Source organism: Lissotriton vulgaris, chromosome 1_1 (genome assembly GCF_964263255.1).
Source record: "Lissotriton vulgaris chromosome 1_1, aLisVul1.2, whole genome shotgun sequence".
In the NCBI taxonomy this organism is placed as follows: Eukaryota; Metazoa; Chordata; class Amphibia; order Caudata; family Salamandridae; genus Lissotriton; species Lissotriton vulgaris.
In genome coordinates, this window is record NC_141685.1 from 526,262,339 (window position 1) to 526,278,935 (window position 16,597).

General features: G+C 41.4%; 1 protein-coding gene across 3 annotated transcripts in view; it reads left to right on the plus strand.

Moving 5' to 3' along the window:
- Positions 1 to 16,597, plus strand: part of NTNG1 (netrin G1) — an 800,238-nt gene that overhangs the window by 301,155 nt on the left and 482,486 nt on the right. For all 3 annotated transcript variants that reach the window (XM_086953890.1, XM_086953891.1, XM_086953892.1), the window contains exon 3: positions 10,337 to 10,977. In XM_086953890.1, the coding sequence (XP_086810016.1) occupies positions 10,337 to 10,977 (641 nt within the window). The remainder of the gene's footprint in view (positions 1 to 10,336; positions 10,978 to 16,597) is intronic.

Consider the following 16,597-nt stretch of genomic DNA (forward strand, 5'->3'; position numbering starts at 1 on the left):
TTGACTGCCTCCACCAAAACGAGAGTTGCGTCGTCTCGGTAAGACTCCTTGGATTGAGTCCCTTCCACTCCTTTACACAAACGACCACGCCATGTGAGATTCAGTATTTCTTTATTTGTGCCGCTGCCAAACGCGTTTCGACTACGCAGTAGTCTTGATCACTTGATCACTATATTACCTACTGGCGGTCGCCAGTAGGTATATATAGTTAGGATTTTTTCTCTATGGAACTTTTGAAAATTCTATGTCTAATAACTTTGGCGTTTGTGGACGGAATCGGCTGACATTTTCAGGAAAATGGCACATTTTGTTTCTGAGCAGCCCCTGAAAATTTGGGGGGGTTTCGTCAAGGGGGGGCCGAGAAAAAAGGGGGGTCCCAAAACGCGTTTTTCCCATTCATTTTCCATAGGGCGTTTGGCCTCACTTTTAGCTCGAACGGCTGAATGGATTCACACGAAACTTGGCAAAATTGTAGGGACTGTTAGCCCGATGTGCCTTTGCTGGGTCTCAATATATGTGCTCCAGTGGATTTTGAGAAATTAACGTTTTAAAAAAACAGATATATCTGTGACAGCGTCCCGGATAGCGCTCCAGATCGCGTACTTTTCGCGTAACGGAGCTTTGCGAAGCGAAGCTGATTGGCTCTCCGGTGTCTGTCAACATTCTAAACAGTCCGGTGCGGCCGCCATCTTGTCTCTCGGTAGGATCGAGAGACAAGAGGAGGAGAAAAACGAAGGGGGAATTTAATGAAAGGGGGCAAGGTAGACCCCTCTTGATCCCCTAGGAATGATGTTGGAGTTATTAAAGGGTCCCGTGGGGCAAATAAAAAAAATTTAATTTTTCGCGGTAGAAGCGCTTCCCGGTTCGCAAAAACTGGTAGCGAAACGGGAATTCACCATTTTGTGTTTCGATTTAATTAAATTACAAGATGGAGGAAAAACAATGTGAGAAATGGGTATAAGGGGGTACGGGAGACGTATCCTGACCCCCTATGTTTTCTGAGGGTGGTTGAGGAGGCTCATATATGTTGATACTTGTCTTCCAGCGGCTGCGCGTGAGCGTTTTTTTTTTTTTTGCTGCGTGACGTCTGTTGACGTTCGATTCGAAGGAAGTGTTGACCGCCATTTTGACACTGCGAGTAAATATATTGTTAAAAATAATTGTTATAAATTAATCCGTATTGATAAACATTGTGTGCGCCATCTTGCTTTTTTTCCAATGCCACACTTTTGTCGTGCACGGCAGCCATTTTAGATGCTTTGACCAGACCCACTCTCTGCACGCTGCCGATCCTCAGCATGGCTCCCCACCCTTGCAAGCATCTCCCCCACGCACTGGTCACCCCCGCTCTCTGTCTTATGCATGGGCCATAAACCTCCCCCCATTTGCGCTGCTCTTCCCTGAGAATCACACCCTGTGTCCGTCCGACACCTCCCTTTCACCCTATTCACTACCGCACCCTCTGGCACTCCTCTTCCTCTGTGTCCAATTGTCCAGGCCGGTCCCAGGCTATCACCTAGTCCTGCGGATGTAGTTTATGGCCTCAACTGTAAAGAATCACCCCTCTTCAAAGGAGTTACAGTAGATCAAGGCCCCCACCCGATGAGATCCGTCACACTACACGCATTCCTACAATCTGATAACCATCCTGTATTGTGATTGGGGAGGGGATTCTCACTGTGAGGGTGTGTGGGACCGAGCCTGAAGCGGAAGATTCCAGGGATGCCTTTTTGTACATCAAAGTCTTCACAGTTATGTGTCACATTAAAAATATATAGCACTCCAACAAAGTAGTAGGATTATAACACTTTAATAACTTATAAATATATACATAGCAACAAAAACAGTAAACACCTTAAAACATTTTTTATTAAAACAGAAGGAACAATGGTCAGTAGCGGTCTGTTGTGCGAATAGTCCCAAGGCAGCATATTTATCTAGAGTGGTGCTGTGTAGGACATTCTGAATGGAAATTAACCAGAACTATAACCATCTACTTCCAATAATATAACTTTTATGCCCAAATTACGCAAAGATTTAGCTAATCTGCTAAAGGGGGGAGTCGCCATTTCTTTACAATAATCAATAATGAAAAATCGACATCAATAGGGTTGTCCGTATTCCCGATGCAGCACTATAGTGCAACATACACAGCACCTGGGGTGTCAAGGGTGAACAGGTCCTAGCTGCTTTACCAATGACTGACAAATGCTATATTAAACACTTACTTTGTATAATACTTGCGTTCACAATAGTTTTACTTTACAAAACAGAACAAAAGATTGTTTATTAGCATAGTGATTGGAGCAGTTATATACATATTCGGGCATAGCAATAATCAGAATGTCACATTCACATGTCTGCTCAGTGTTTACAGGTACTTAGTATCATTGATTTTTCATTTTCGTCTGGACCATGGCGACCAACTATAGTTTATTCTCTATTTCGTTACCTTGCCATAACAAAAAAAAGTCTTGGGTTATTTATGGAAGGTAAGATTTTTTGTTTCTTCCAATTTTTTTTAAAAAACAAAGGTTTAAGGAAAGGCAACCCTTAATGTGCATGTTTTCCACAGAAATTTGCCTTTGAAAACTAGAGGCAATAAATAAGGCCGAAATCTGCATACACTGCACCTGGGGTGTCAAGAGTGAACAGGTCCTAGCTGCTTAACCAATGACTGACAAATGCTATATTAAACACTTACTATGTATAATACTTGCATTCACAATAGTTTTACTTTACAAAACAGAACAAAAGATTGTTTATTAGCATAGTGATTGGAGCAGTTATATACATATTTGGGCATAGCAATAATCAGAATGTCACATTCACATGTCTGCTCAGTGTTTACAGGTACTTAGTATCATTGATTTTTCATTTTTGTCCGGACCATGGTGACCAACTATAGTTTATTCTCTATTTCGTTACCTTGCCATAACAAAAAAAAGTCTTGGGTTATTTATGGAAGGGAAGATTTTTTGTTTCTTCCAATTTTTTTTAAAAACAAAGGTTTAAGGAAAGGCAACCCTTAATGTGCATGTTTTCCACAGAAATTTGCCTTTGAAAACTAGAGGCAATAAATAAGGCCGAAATCTGTATTTTGTTTTTGGATACACATGTTATTTGTGTCTGTGTATTCATTTTTATGCATGACTTTATATGGAATGGTTAAAATAACTTATGATGCATCTTAACAGGAAAGATCACAAACATTCCAATGAGTGCTATGTCCCAGGTTTTACATAAAGTAGTGTTTACCTAGAGTGGTGCTGTGTAGGACACTCTGAATGGAAATTAACCAGAACTATAACCATCTACTTCCAATAATATAACTTTTATGCCCAAATTACGCAAAGATTTAGCTAATCTACTAAAGGGGGGAGTCGCCATTTATTTTCAAAATTTATTCACCCATCCGTAGCCTCTCTAATCTCCATTACAATGTGTTTGTTGCTATCGCTAGCTGATGAAAAAACTAAAGTGACAACTTCCTCATCCTTAATTTGTCTTTCTTTGTTCCTTAAGATGTCATCTGTGTCAACCTCTTCCAAGAATCATCAGCGTGCATAAATACGAAAATGTTTTTACTTACCACGTACTTGACATTTTACAGCTTTTCATATTTGCTATTAAAAAACCATTGAAATTCACTGAAAAAACCATAGGTTATAGACCATATATAGTTAGAAATTAGCATTTACAAAACCTTAATTTACTCGCACAAAACCATAGAAATTCGAATATATAGTTAGTTGCAATAACTATATATCGCGCACCCGCAATCCACTGCTGATGATGTCACATATTACATCATTCATGACATGGTCAGTGACATCACTGATGACATCACTGATGACATCTTAAATGACATCACTGATGACATCTCAAATGACATCACGGATGACATCTCAAATGGCATCACTGATGACATCTCATTTGACATTTCTGATCACATCACTGATAATATTATTCATGTGATAATACGATGAACCTCTTCAGACTCTAATATAACCTTAGATACAATCAGTGTAAACAGACACTCACAGACTGTCACTCATCCATGGAGTTACTCACACACCTAGTCAGTCATGCAAAGAATCAATCACACCTCCATTTCCTCAACTATACAGTTATACACACCTTACTTATTCAAACATATACTAACACATATTTACTCTCTTATACAATCCCTGATACAAGTCCACAATGATCCATACAGCCACTCACACATTCACTGGCTCTTATGCACAGTTATTTATATATGCCAACTCTCACGTGTACTGTGTTTTACATATGTACTTACTTTGAAATGTAGCACTGAGATATCCATTCACTCACCAATACACTCATGCACACAGTCAACCGCCCATACAGCTGGTTCCACATGAAGTTTTGAACCCATACATCTAGTGAATCAACTGTTCACATATCTATGCACAGAGTCACACACCTCCCAGACACCCACACACATACACTCACTCTCCCATACAAATACTTGGGCAACCAATCAATAACCCATATAGTTACTGATATAGCTACTGATCAACACATGCAGCAGTTTACAGAACACCAGATATAATGTTCTCAAATTAAGACAGTTTAGTCACTAACCCATGCACTCAGTGAGACACATTTAATCACTCTCTCATACAGTCAGTCATGCACCTACTAAATCCTTCATCCAGACACTTATACATCCACTCATTCTTCAATATTTAAGACATATTTTAACCTTACAGAAACATGTCATGAATGATGTAATATGTGACATCATCAGCAGTGGATTGCGGGTGCGCGATATATAGTTATTGCAACTAACTATATATTCGAATTTCTATGGTTTTGTGCGAGTAAATTAAGGTTTTGTAAATGCTAATTCCTAACTATATATGGTCTATAACCTATGGTTTTTTCAGTGAATATATATATATATATATATATATATATATATATATATATATATATATATATAGAGAGAGAGAGAGAGAGAGAGAGATATATATATATATATTCACTGAAAAAACCATAGGTTATAGACCATATATAGTTAGGAATTTGCATTTACAAAACCTTGAAAATTCACTGAAAAAACCATAGGTTATAGACCATATATAGTTAGGGATTAGCATTTACAAAACCTTATTTTATTCGCACAAAACCATTGAAATTCCATATATAGTTAGTTGCACTAACTATATATCGTGGACCCGCAATCCACTGCTAATGATGTCACATATTACATCATTCATGACATGGTCAGTGACATCACTGATGACATCACTGATGACATCTCAAATGACATCACTGATGACATCACTGATGACAACACCCAGTGACTGTATGTTTCTGTAAAGTTAAAATATGTCTTACATATTGAAGAATGAGTGGATGTATAAGTGTCTGGATGAAGGATTTAGTAGGTGCATGACTGACTGTATGAGAGAATGATTAAATGTGTCTCACTGAGTGCATGGGTTAGTGATTAAAGTGTCTTAATTTGGCAATCATTATATATGTTGTTCTGTAAACTGCTGCATGTTTAAATCAGTAGCTATATCAGTAACTCTATGGGTTATTGAATAGTTGCCCAAGTATTTGTGTGGGAGACTGAGTATGTGTGTGGGTGGCTGGGAGGTGTATGACTCTGTGCATAGATGTGTGAGCAGTTGATTCCCTAGGTGTATGGGTTCAAAAGTGCATGTAGAAACAGCTGTATGGACAGTTGACTGTGTGCATGAGTGTATTGGTGAGTGAATGGATATCTCAGTGCTACATGTCAAAGTAAGTACTTATGTAAAACACAGTCCATGTGAGAGTTGACATATATAAATAACTGTGCATAAGAGCCAGTGAATGTGAGAGTGGCTGTATGGATCATTGTGAACTTGTATCAGGGATTGTATAAGAGAGTAAATATGTGTTAGTATATGTTTGAATAAGTAAGGTGTGTATAACTGTATAGTTGAGGAAATGGAGGTGTGATTGATTCTTTGCATGACTGACTAGGTGTGTGAGTAACTCCATGGATGTGTGACAGTCTGTGAGTGTCTGTTTACACTGAGTGTATCTAAGGTTATATTAGAGTCTGAAGATGTTCATTGTATTATCACATAAATGATATCATCAGTGATGTAATCAGTAATGTCAAATGACATGTCAGTGATGTCATCAGTGATGTCATTTGAGATGTCATCAGTGATGTCATCAGTGATGTCATTTGAGATGTCATCAGTGATGTCATCAGTGATGTCACTGACCATGTCATGAATGATGTACCTATGGTTTTTTCAGTGAATATATATATATATATATACACACATAAGTATAAATTATACTCAATATTCTGAGGTACAACCTCTCTTAGATCTGAAATGATGAAATCCCATTTGCGTCACACCTTTCTTGTTGTAATTAAGTATTCTTCGTCCACATGGGTCTAGTAGTGTTTGTGCCATTACAAATTAATTTGTCACTATTTGAAATTTTGACATTTTTGTATGAAAAATATAACAAAGTGCTCTGCTTTGTGTAATATTTTCAGTTCTTCTGCTGTTCAGAAAAACAGTTCCTGCAAAACGTACAGCGAGAGGAATGCCAAGATTCTAAATAACTGTTCCATCACCACTTGTGCCTAAGCACATAATCAATCAGCATTCCAAAGCCCTAATGACAATCCATTGGCATAGGTAATTTAATGAAACAGGCCATACTCTGGATGTAGTTTGCCTTAGTTCGTGTGGTAGAAAAGTTCCCATTTTGTAATATAGCCAAGCCTCAAAATGGTCCTTTTGTATTTTCAGGACTAAGAAAATAACAAGGAGAGGGAGGGAGAGGAGGAAGTGGATTCTATCTCCCCTGGTAATCGTTATTAATCAGCGGGAATCCACTCTTTGTAGTGGTAGTGATCCCTACAGTGGTGGGGAGCACACAGTGTTGTTTAAATACCCCTCACACACCAACGGGCCCCTTGGAGTCATTCTTCATCATCGGGGGTCTTCGCACCCCTCTACGGGATGCGGCGTGCTGCGACTCACGGCTACGTAGGAGCACTGAAAGTGGACTATGTGTTGATGAGTGTGAGGGAATTCAATGTGAGTGGTGAGGTGAAAGACAGTGATTGTTAAAAAACACCTGGCTCGTAGGAGAAAAAATAATAAAAAGTTTTTATTAAGCCCTCGGCTGGTGTCGTTAAAAAAGTGCAAAGCGAGGTTGTTGGTACTATTTAGGGTACATCAACCTCTCAAGTGCGTCGACATGTTTCGGAGTCACAAGGACTCCTTCTTCAGGACGGGATGTGCACTAGTATCCCCACCTTACTCACATGTGTGTAGATGTCAAAGTGTGCTCTACAAAAAATTGGAATAGGTGAAATGTACCTAATCGTGTTATGGATGTAGTCTGTTGCGCCCAATTGGCGTAGTTAATACAGAACCTGTGGATGAAAAGACATCATGTAATAAAACATTACTTAGAAATATTGAAAAAGCCTATGTAAATACACAGGAGGGTGAAGAGGAACCAAAAATAAGGTCCATAACCCTGTAAAAGAAAAAGACATAGACAAACATAAAGACTAGGACACACATAAATTTGAAATGTTCGCCATTGGAATCCCTTGGATTGAAATGTGGGAAGAAAACACATTATGTAGAGGATATACAGTTCTTACTTTTTGATAAAGGCTAAATGGCCCCATGAGCCAAGGCGTGGTATTGGGGGTTCTTTTTTCTTCTTGCCCAATGTAGCAACCTAATGGATGTCAAAAAAACGGCGTGGATTTAGAATCTAAAATGCTGTTTTTTAGAAAGCTAGTGCCTCTCTGTTATCAGGTCTAACTCACGGTTACAGCCAAATCTGATGGTGTTCCTCCCCTCAACGCGGCTCCGACGGTATGCCGAGTCATGTTGGACAAATACTATTTATAGTTGTGGTAATTGGCTTAATTGGTGCGAAATTAGGATCGGAAAATGCCCAAAGAAGGATCTATCGATTGCCTTTTAGATCCGGTTCTGCGCGCGTCTAGCAGGAGTGGTAGGACCTCGCGCGCATGCGTGGGCAAGTAGCGTCTGCCGTTTTTTCAATGCGCATGCGCGGGAGGTGATACTAGTTTCTCGCGCATGCGCGGAAGAGGCCGCATTCCGAGAAATGAAACAGAATAGGGATATTTCTAACGCGGAGCACTATTTCTAGGGGAGTATACTGGAAAAGGCATACAAAGCTTTATGGTCATAATTAGGGATAGGATATAGCCCTATTTCATTTATATTGATGGGTACAGATAAAACTGGGTAGTTTATTATTATGGAAAAGACCTGGCACTAAGTTCTGGCCTTGGATCATGCTCAACACAGGGTTGTGACAGATGTACAGATAAGCCTGGGTAGTTTTTTGTGGAACAAGAAACCTGACACTAAGTTCTTAACACTCTGGCCTTAGATCATGCTCAACACAGGGTTGTGACAGATGTAGTGTTACATCATCATGGGTCCTTCATCGTAACTGAATCCATGGAATTGAATCATTTAACCCGGTGGTGTCTGTGCCCAGGCGGAACACCCACCTTTGCTCCTTCTCAAATAAGCCATTATCAGATGGAAGTTGTTCGATAACAGTCCAGTGGAATTCATTTACACAGTGCTGTTGTTCCAAAAAGTGTGCTGCCATCTTAGTAGTGGATTTTTTGCATCTTATACTGCTTTTGTGTTCATTTATCCTCGTCTTCACAGCGCGTGTGGTCATGCCTACGTACTCTTTCCTGCATGGGCATGTGATCAGGTAGACCACGTTCCTGCTGTTACAGTTAGTAAAGGCTCGTTGTTCCCATTTAGTGCCATTCTGGAAGGTAAGAGTCAGACTCTTTTCTGTCAGATGGCAACTATTGCAATTTCCACACGGGTGATGTCCCTGTAGCCCCTGTAGCATAGTTTGACGGATCTTAGTGGTGGGGGGTCTGGTGTGCACTAAAATGTCTTTTAGATTCTTCCCCCTCCTGTGAGCAAAGAGAGGTTTCTCTAAGTCAAGAGTGCCACTTGTGAAAATTCGCCATTGTTTGTTCACTATTTTAGAGACCTGGTTCGAGATAAAACTGTATGTTGTTACACAGACTGTCCTGTTGGCTGTGTTCTCTTTAGGGGCTCTGTCTTCCAGGAGGGCTTCCGGGTTATTGTTCCGTGCCCTCTTCATTGCTTTTTTAATGACCTTATCCGGATACTGTCTCTGTCTCAGTTTTTAACTCAGGTCCTGGGCTTGGGATTTGTATTTGGCTATTTCACTACAATTACGGCGTAGACGTAGGAACTGCCCATACAGTAGATTCTCTCTCAGGTGACGAGGGTGGAAGCTGTCGAACCTGAGAAGGCAGTTCCTCGCCGTCGGTTTGAAATGTGTTTCGGTTTTCAAAAACCCTGCCTCATGGTAGATATTCAAATCTAAAAATACCATTGATTCGTTGGACATTTGATGAGTGAATCTCAAAAAGGCATTTTGTGTATTCAACCAGGTCATGAATGTTGTCACAGATAGACTATCTCCCTCCCAGATGACAAAGACGTCATCAATGTAACGTCGCCATGTGTGAATCCTGGCTCGGAAGGGGTTGCTTGGATGGAGGATTTTGGTGGACTCCAGATGGTGTACGTACAGTTCCGCCAGACTCGGCGCGAAAGTGCTACCCATGCTGGTTCGGTGACATTGTAGATATAGGGTGCCCTCATATTCAAAGAAGTTCTTAGTTAGTGCTGTGGAAATGCATTCCATGACCACTCCTCGTGGGGTTTGGTATTTCCATCTGTTGGAGTGGAGCACCTCCTCGATGATTTGTAGGGTCTCATCATGTGGGAGGCTAGTGTAGAGGCTCTCTACGTCAAGACTCAGCAGTATCTGTGAGTCTGGGTCAAAAGGTTGATTTTGTAACAACTGAAGGATCGCTTTTGTGTCCCTTAAGTATGTATCCGTAGCCTGTACCAAAGGTCTCAAGATCACTACCACTACAAAGAGTGGATTCCTTTTGTTTAATAAAAATATTTTCAGGACTAACCATAACACGGTAAGGATTCAGCGAATTATCAAGTGAGATGTAGTGTTTGAAGATGCATTGAATATGGGTTAGAGGCATTAGAACCCATAAGAAAACAGGCCCTTTGTAAAGACACAAAAAAAATTAATGTATTATTTGTTTCAGAAAACTGTTCCATTTTAGTTGGCCACCTGAGTAGTAAAAAGGTGGTAACTTCTTGTTTTTTTTTAGGTCATTTGCAATATTGTTGAATTCAAGTAAGTCAGGTGTTTTTCTCAGATTAATGTCTGTAATTTGAATTGCTTATTTTTGCTTCCACAGGGTAACCCATACATGTGCAACAATGAATGTGATGCAAGCACTCCCGAGCTGGCTCATCCAACAGACTTAATGTTCGACTTTGAAGGAAGAAATCCATCAACATTTTGGCAGTCCATCACTTGGAAGAACTATCCCAGGCCTCTTCAGGTTAACATTACTTTGTCGTGGGACAAAACGATTGAGCTGACAGACAACATTGCGATCACATTTGAGTCTGGCCGTCCAGAAGAAATGATCCTGGAGAAGTCTCTTGACTACGGCCGAACGTGGCAGCCCTATCAGTTTTATGCTGCAGACTGCCTGGATGCTTTTCGAATGGAACCCAAATCAGTGAAGGATTTAACTCACCACACTGTGCTGGACATCATTTGCACAGAGGAGTATTCGACTGGATACGCAGCCCATGCTAAGACCATCTCCTTTGAGATAAAGGACAGATTTGCCATTTTCGCTGGTCCCCGCCTTCACAACATGGCTTCCCTTTATAGTCAGTTAGACACAACAAAAAACCTTAGAGATTTCTTCACTATCACAGACCTGAGAATCAGACTACTGAGGCCAGCCACAGGAGCCACATTTGTTGATGAGCAGAACCTTGCACGCTATTTTTATGCAGTATCAGATATAAAGATCCATGGAAGGTAAGAGCGCACGTCTTTAATCACAATGTATGCACGTTTTTTTAAAGGTCCTGATACAACATCTACTGCAAATAGCAGCCACTAACATATCACATCAGTTTCTGCTTTTCCTTTAAAGTCTGTGCTAATCTTGTGCTAACATTGCCTTGTTTCATTGAGCTTTAACAAAGTCATATTCGTTAGTCTCTGGGAAAAAACTAGCATTATGCAGATTTAGAACTCTTGGTTACTGTTAAATGCTTCCATTCACTTAAGGAGCCCTTGTAGCACTGGTTTCTCACTTCCTTTTCTCATCAATGATGCACAATTCTCTGAAAGATGTTTCAAAACAGCTATATCAGCCTCCTACGTCACCTCCCTTTCCAACCTTTACTGCAACCCCTGTCAGATAGTCCCACTCAGGGGTGAAGCACGTTTGGTCATGAAAAGGTTGCATTGTGTAGCACCCCATACCCATGGTGAGGCGCTAATATGCTTATCCCGATTCAATAAGTGGCTACTGGATTCAATGAGATTGGCTGGTAGAAGTGCAGGTTTACAGTGTGGCATATTAGGGAAAAGTTTTGATGTTGTGCATCCTGGTTGAAAGGGTAGACCAAATATATCACAGCGAGATTGCAGCTGAACTCATGCATGGAGTGAAGCAAAAAGATGAAAATGTAAGAGAGATATTGTTGCATTAGCATATACTTACCATCTTCAAGTAAGAGACTACTTTTTTTTGCTGTGCGCGGTTGCTAGAGTGCAAGTTTATTTAGTGGTATACATTGGAAGAGGTTGGGGCAGCCGCGGTCGGTAATAGGTGTTCCTGCAGGGCGGTGCCGTGGGGAGGTGGAGGGGGAAGGGCAGGGTGGGGGGTAGCAATCTATGGATTACGGAGCTTTACAGGTAAGTAAACATATAAATAAATAAAACGCATTTTATTGCGGCACTGCATCGCATTTGGGGATACAGTGCATGCAACGAAATTCGCTTTTATTTATGTATATGTTTACTTCCTGTAAAGCTTTGTAATCCATAGATTATTACCCCCCACCCTGCCCCTACCCCTCCCCACCTCACCGCCCTGCAGGAACACCTACTACCGACCGTGGCTTGGTTGGGTGCTAGATCACAGAACTTTTTGTCTGTTGCTATTGCATGTTCTTGATGGCAATTAAGGATTATCACAACTCGAGCTACTCTATTGTTTGAACCTTGATGAATATTTGCAGCAAATACATTGGTTCAACCAGAACTTTTACAGTGAGACCGTTTTTGAAAGTTATGAGTGATGTAAACATTGTTCAAGTTGTATATATGCTACTCAGGCAATATCAAATTTAGGTCTGGGTATAAGAAGTCCAAGCCAATATCACACATTGCAGCACAATCCGATTGATACAAAAAAGATTATGCACCGCAGACTGTTTACGTCTGTTTGCATCTGTTTGTGATGTATATCCAATCCTGATATTTACATCATGTGGTGAATTTGTGGCACAGTACTCATAAGGCACTCGTGCAGGAAAAAGTGAAGTAATAATGGGGCATCGAAGAAAACATATAAGTGACAAACACTTGGTGCAAACATGCTCTGCCACTATATTATGAAAGCAGATGTATGAAGGTGGTAATATGTGGCAAAATGTTTCAGCATATTAAGTAGATAAACTGCAACTGAGGTACAGCAAGACCACAACAGCCAAACACCATCTTACACTTACATACCATAATATTAGTACCACAGCATAGCACTACACGACATAACAATACAATAGCTACAACTAAATGCAACAAAACAATAATTCAACGAAAACACAACAGAGAAATGCAAAACACCAGTACAACTCAGCATGAAGCACCACGCTGCAACAAAATACAACACAATTTTCCAAATGGATTGTGTTTGTGTTGTATTTTTATTTATTCTGGTGTTGTGCTTTGGTGCTTTTCTGTTGTGGTTTAGCTTTATGGCACACGTGTGTAGTTGTGTAACTTTGGTTCACTGTATTTGTATATTTGTTGTGTTGCGCTGTGTTCTGTTGTGTCATTATTCTGTTATTTAAGACTTTTATTCAGATTGTTCATATAGTTGTGGAGTGTTGTGAGGTTATGTTGTTGTGGTGGTGTGTTTGACTATTGCATTATTTTGTTGTGTCGACCAGTGGTTGTGGTCTACCTGTACAGATTGATTTGTTACATTATGCTGCGTGGTGCCCTATTGTATTTTTGTTGTGTTATTTTCTTTTGTAATAAATCATTGTGATTTGCTCTCTGTTAGTACTCTAGAGACCTAAAAAAAATACTGCAAAATTTTAGCGAAAAACAGCACACTGCTTTAAAGTTCTAGTGACAATCGGCAATTTGCCACTTTTTAAGGTTGTAAGATACCTCTGCTTCTTCTTTTTTCACTACAACCGGTCCGCCCGTCTATCATGCCTTAAACTAGCACTTATCATCCTCGCTTCATGTGCTCGTTAATCAGGAGCAGGGGCGGCCTTAGGCATGTACAAGCTGTGCACCTGCACAGGGCCGTAGAAACCCCAGGGGCTGCCACGCCAATATATATCCTTAATATAATAATCCCCTGAGGATTTGCATTGTGGCCCCTGGCAGGGATTTGGCGGCCTCCGGCTCTGTTCCACTTCCAAACACCCTGACCCCTCCCTCTTCACTTGCCTCCGCGCCGGAGTTCCTCCTGGTTCCTGATTGGCTTCTTTTTTTCCCTACCCACTGCTGGCCTGCTGGTACAGGTGTATATAAACCACGGCCACCGCCATCCTTTCATTCCTGTTACTCCTGCGCGAAAGCAACTATAACCTTTTCCTCTCCCAGCGGGCGAGTCATCTTACAAGTTTATCTATAGTTTTTATAAAGTACTGGTGTTAGCGCAATAGTCATAGTTAATATCTGGTGGGATAAGGGGCACATGACATTCGCGTATGCATTGCAAGGAAAATGAAGAGAATTCGAGTACACAAATCTGGTTATTCGAAACGAAAGAGAAAGGCGGCTCAGCAGGCTTTCGTAGTGCCACAGGAAGGAGCAATCCTAAACTTACTGTCAGTCCCTCACGTCGTGTGTCACAATACCCTCCTCCTCCTAAATGATCGTTTTGAGACGAATTCGGAAGGGTAGGAGCAGCCACAGGTACTGGTCATCTAACGCCTTTTCTCAACGTTTTATTAAAACACCTTCCTGAGCTCTGGGGGGCTCCGCCTCGACCCCCTCTTCCGGGACCCCCTACCTATGCTCCCTGCCCAGGGCCGCCATAAGCCTAGAGCCGCCCCTTTCAGGAGCCTAATACTATTTGTTCCTCCTGGTTTTGTTCCTGTTTATTCAGCATCCGACCCACATGGCATCTCATGCCCCTGCTATCACTTATGTCCTGCATATATTTGTGACTGAACTCTTTAGGAAAAATTATCACAATTGTGCTTGTGTTATTCCTTATTTGTTTGCTAGATAATGTATGCACCAACTGCACTGGGGGCCCTTACCATTTGCCTCCAAATATTTCTGCTCCCTCATTTTCCATTCTGCACATCAAAGTCTCCTCTGTGGCTCCTAACAGATTCATTAGGACTAACCGTGGACCTAGTTCGCGCAGTAACACTACATGTAGCTACGCAAACTGCGTAGTGCACTGTGCAAAATGCTATTCGCACTGATTGCACAGTGCCGGATGCTTGTCCTCACTGTGCAATCGGTGCAAACCGCATCTTGCACAATGCGAGCGGTCGTTTTCTGCCGCTCAATTAGATTTCTACTCGAGCGGCAGCTTTCTCAACACGGACTGGTAGTTTCTCATCACGAGCGGTCTCGAGCATACACGACCAATCGCAATGAGAAACCTGACCTCCCCGCTTTCAGAATTTCGCCGGGAGGTTTATTTTCCAAGCTGCGATCGGCAACTTGATGTTGCTGATCGCGAACGAGGAAAAAGTCTCGCCGGGATGTCATTTTGCTCACTCACGGTCGCCAACTTGCCGTTGAGGACCGCGAGCAAGCAAAAAATTACCGCTGCACCATGCTACGCTATGCGTGTTTGCACTGTGCTACATGCAATTCGCATAGTGCGAAGTAGGGCAAACTTCGCAAACGACACGAGCGTAGCATAGTGCTTCGCCCAGGGTTAATGAGGACCAACATTGTGCTCAGTTCGAACAAGTGTACCCTGTTCTACCAAATATCCCTCCCGCCTCCACTTCACAAGTCTAATCTGATTGTCCTCACTCATGACCAGTGGCAACACAGAACCATCTTTGCGTTACTTTTCTTTCAACATCTATTCAATGTCCTTTGTATTTTCACTCATATATGTGTTTCTATGCATGTATATTGTATGTATGTATTTATATAGAACACCCCTGGCTAGGAAGCAATGGAGCACTGTGAATCCACAACACACTGAACAGTATTTTCAGTACCCAGCCCCCCCTGTGCCATGAAATCTCTCTTAAAGTGACAGCATGGTATCCATTATTCTAATGGTTTTCATACCAGCTCCATCAGTTAACAAAAGAATTTATCTTTAGTATGTGATTAAAACATATTAGTATTCCTCTTTCTTTACCGTCTATTTCAACAATTCCTGCACTTGACACTACAACATCCCAGTTCATATATTTGCATCATAACCTAGGCATCATTGTACCCAGAATATTGGCACAATGTCAAACTCTGCTTTATTTTGGCATTTGGTCATCACAGCGACCAACCAAACCTTTTGTGGCTCCCTCAGCTGTATATCATACACAGCCCTCTTGATTTAGTGAGTTATATCTCTTGAAGTCAAGCACAAACTCTTTACTTTTTCTACCAAAAGAACAATAGAGGATTTCAAAAACAGGATCACCATTTATTCAACGTCAAGATACCCGTTAGGTTAAATACACTTTCTGCAGTACTCTTGACCTCCAGAGTCAATGTGATTTTCCTCTGTGATTGTATTCCCAGTTCAGACATGGCCATATAAAAATCAGTCTGACCCTGTGCCCCATGGGAACAGTCCAACTCGAACTGCCAGGCCCTGTCTTCCCTGACCGGAAACAAGCATCTGGGACCAGCATTTTCAAAATGTTGACGTAAAATCCGACTTTACCATTAAAGAGGGTTTTATGGGCCCGATGTAGGTACCAAATACCAGTTGGAAACGGCCGATTTCGGCCGTTTCCGACCGGTATTTGGCCTACTGAGATGTAGGGGACCTTTTTTTGTCCGATTCTGTATTTTACCGATTCGGTAAAATTACCGAATCGCAAAAATACCGAATCGGTAATTTTACCGATTTTTTAAATTTGGGATGTAGGTGGGACTACTTTCCGTCCCACAGGCCCTTCAGATTCGGTATTTTAACACCCAATCCAATTGGGTGTTAAAATACCGAATCCAGGTGTGCATGCACATGTGTGCATGCACACCTATGCCATGTGACAGACAGACTTGCCCTTAGGGCATGTCTGTGTGCCACATGGCTCACATGCCTTTTTTTGGGGTGCTGGAGGGTGTCAAAGTGACACCCCCTGCACCCTTGCACAAATCGGTAATTACCGAATCGGTAATTACCGATTCGGTAATGCCCATTGATTCCTATGGGCTTCAAGGCCCATAGGAAGCAATGGGGGATACCGAATCG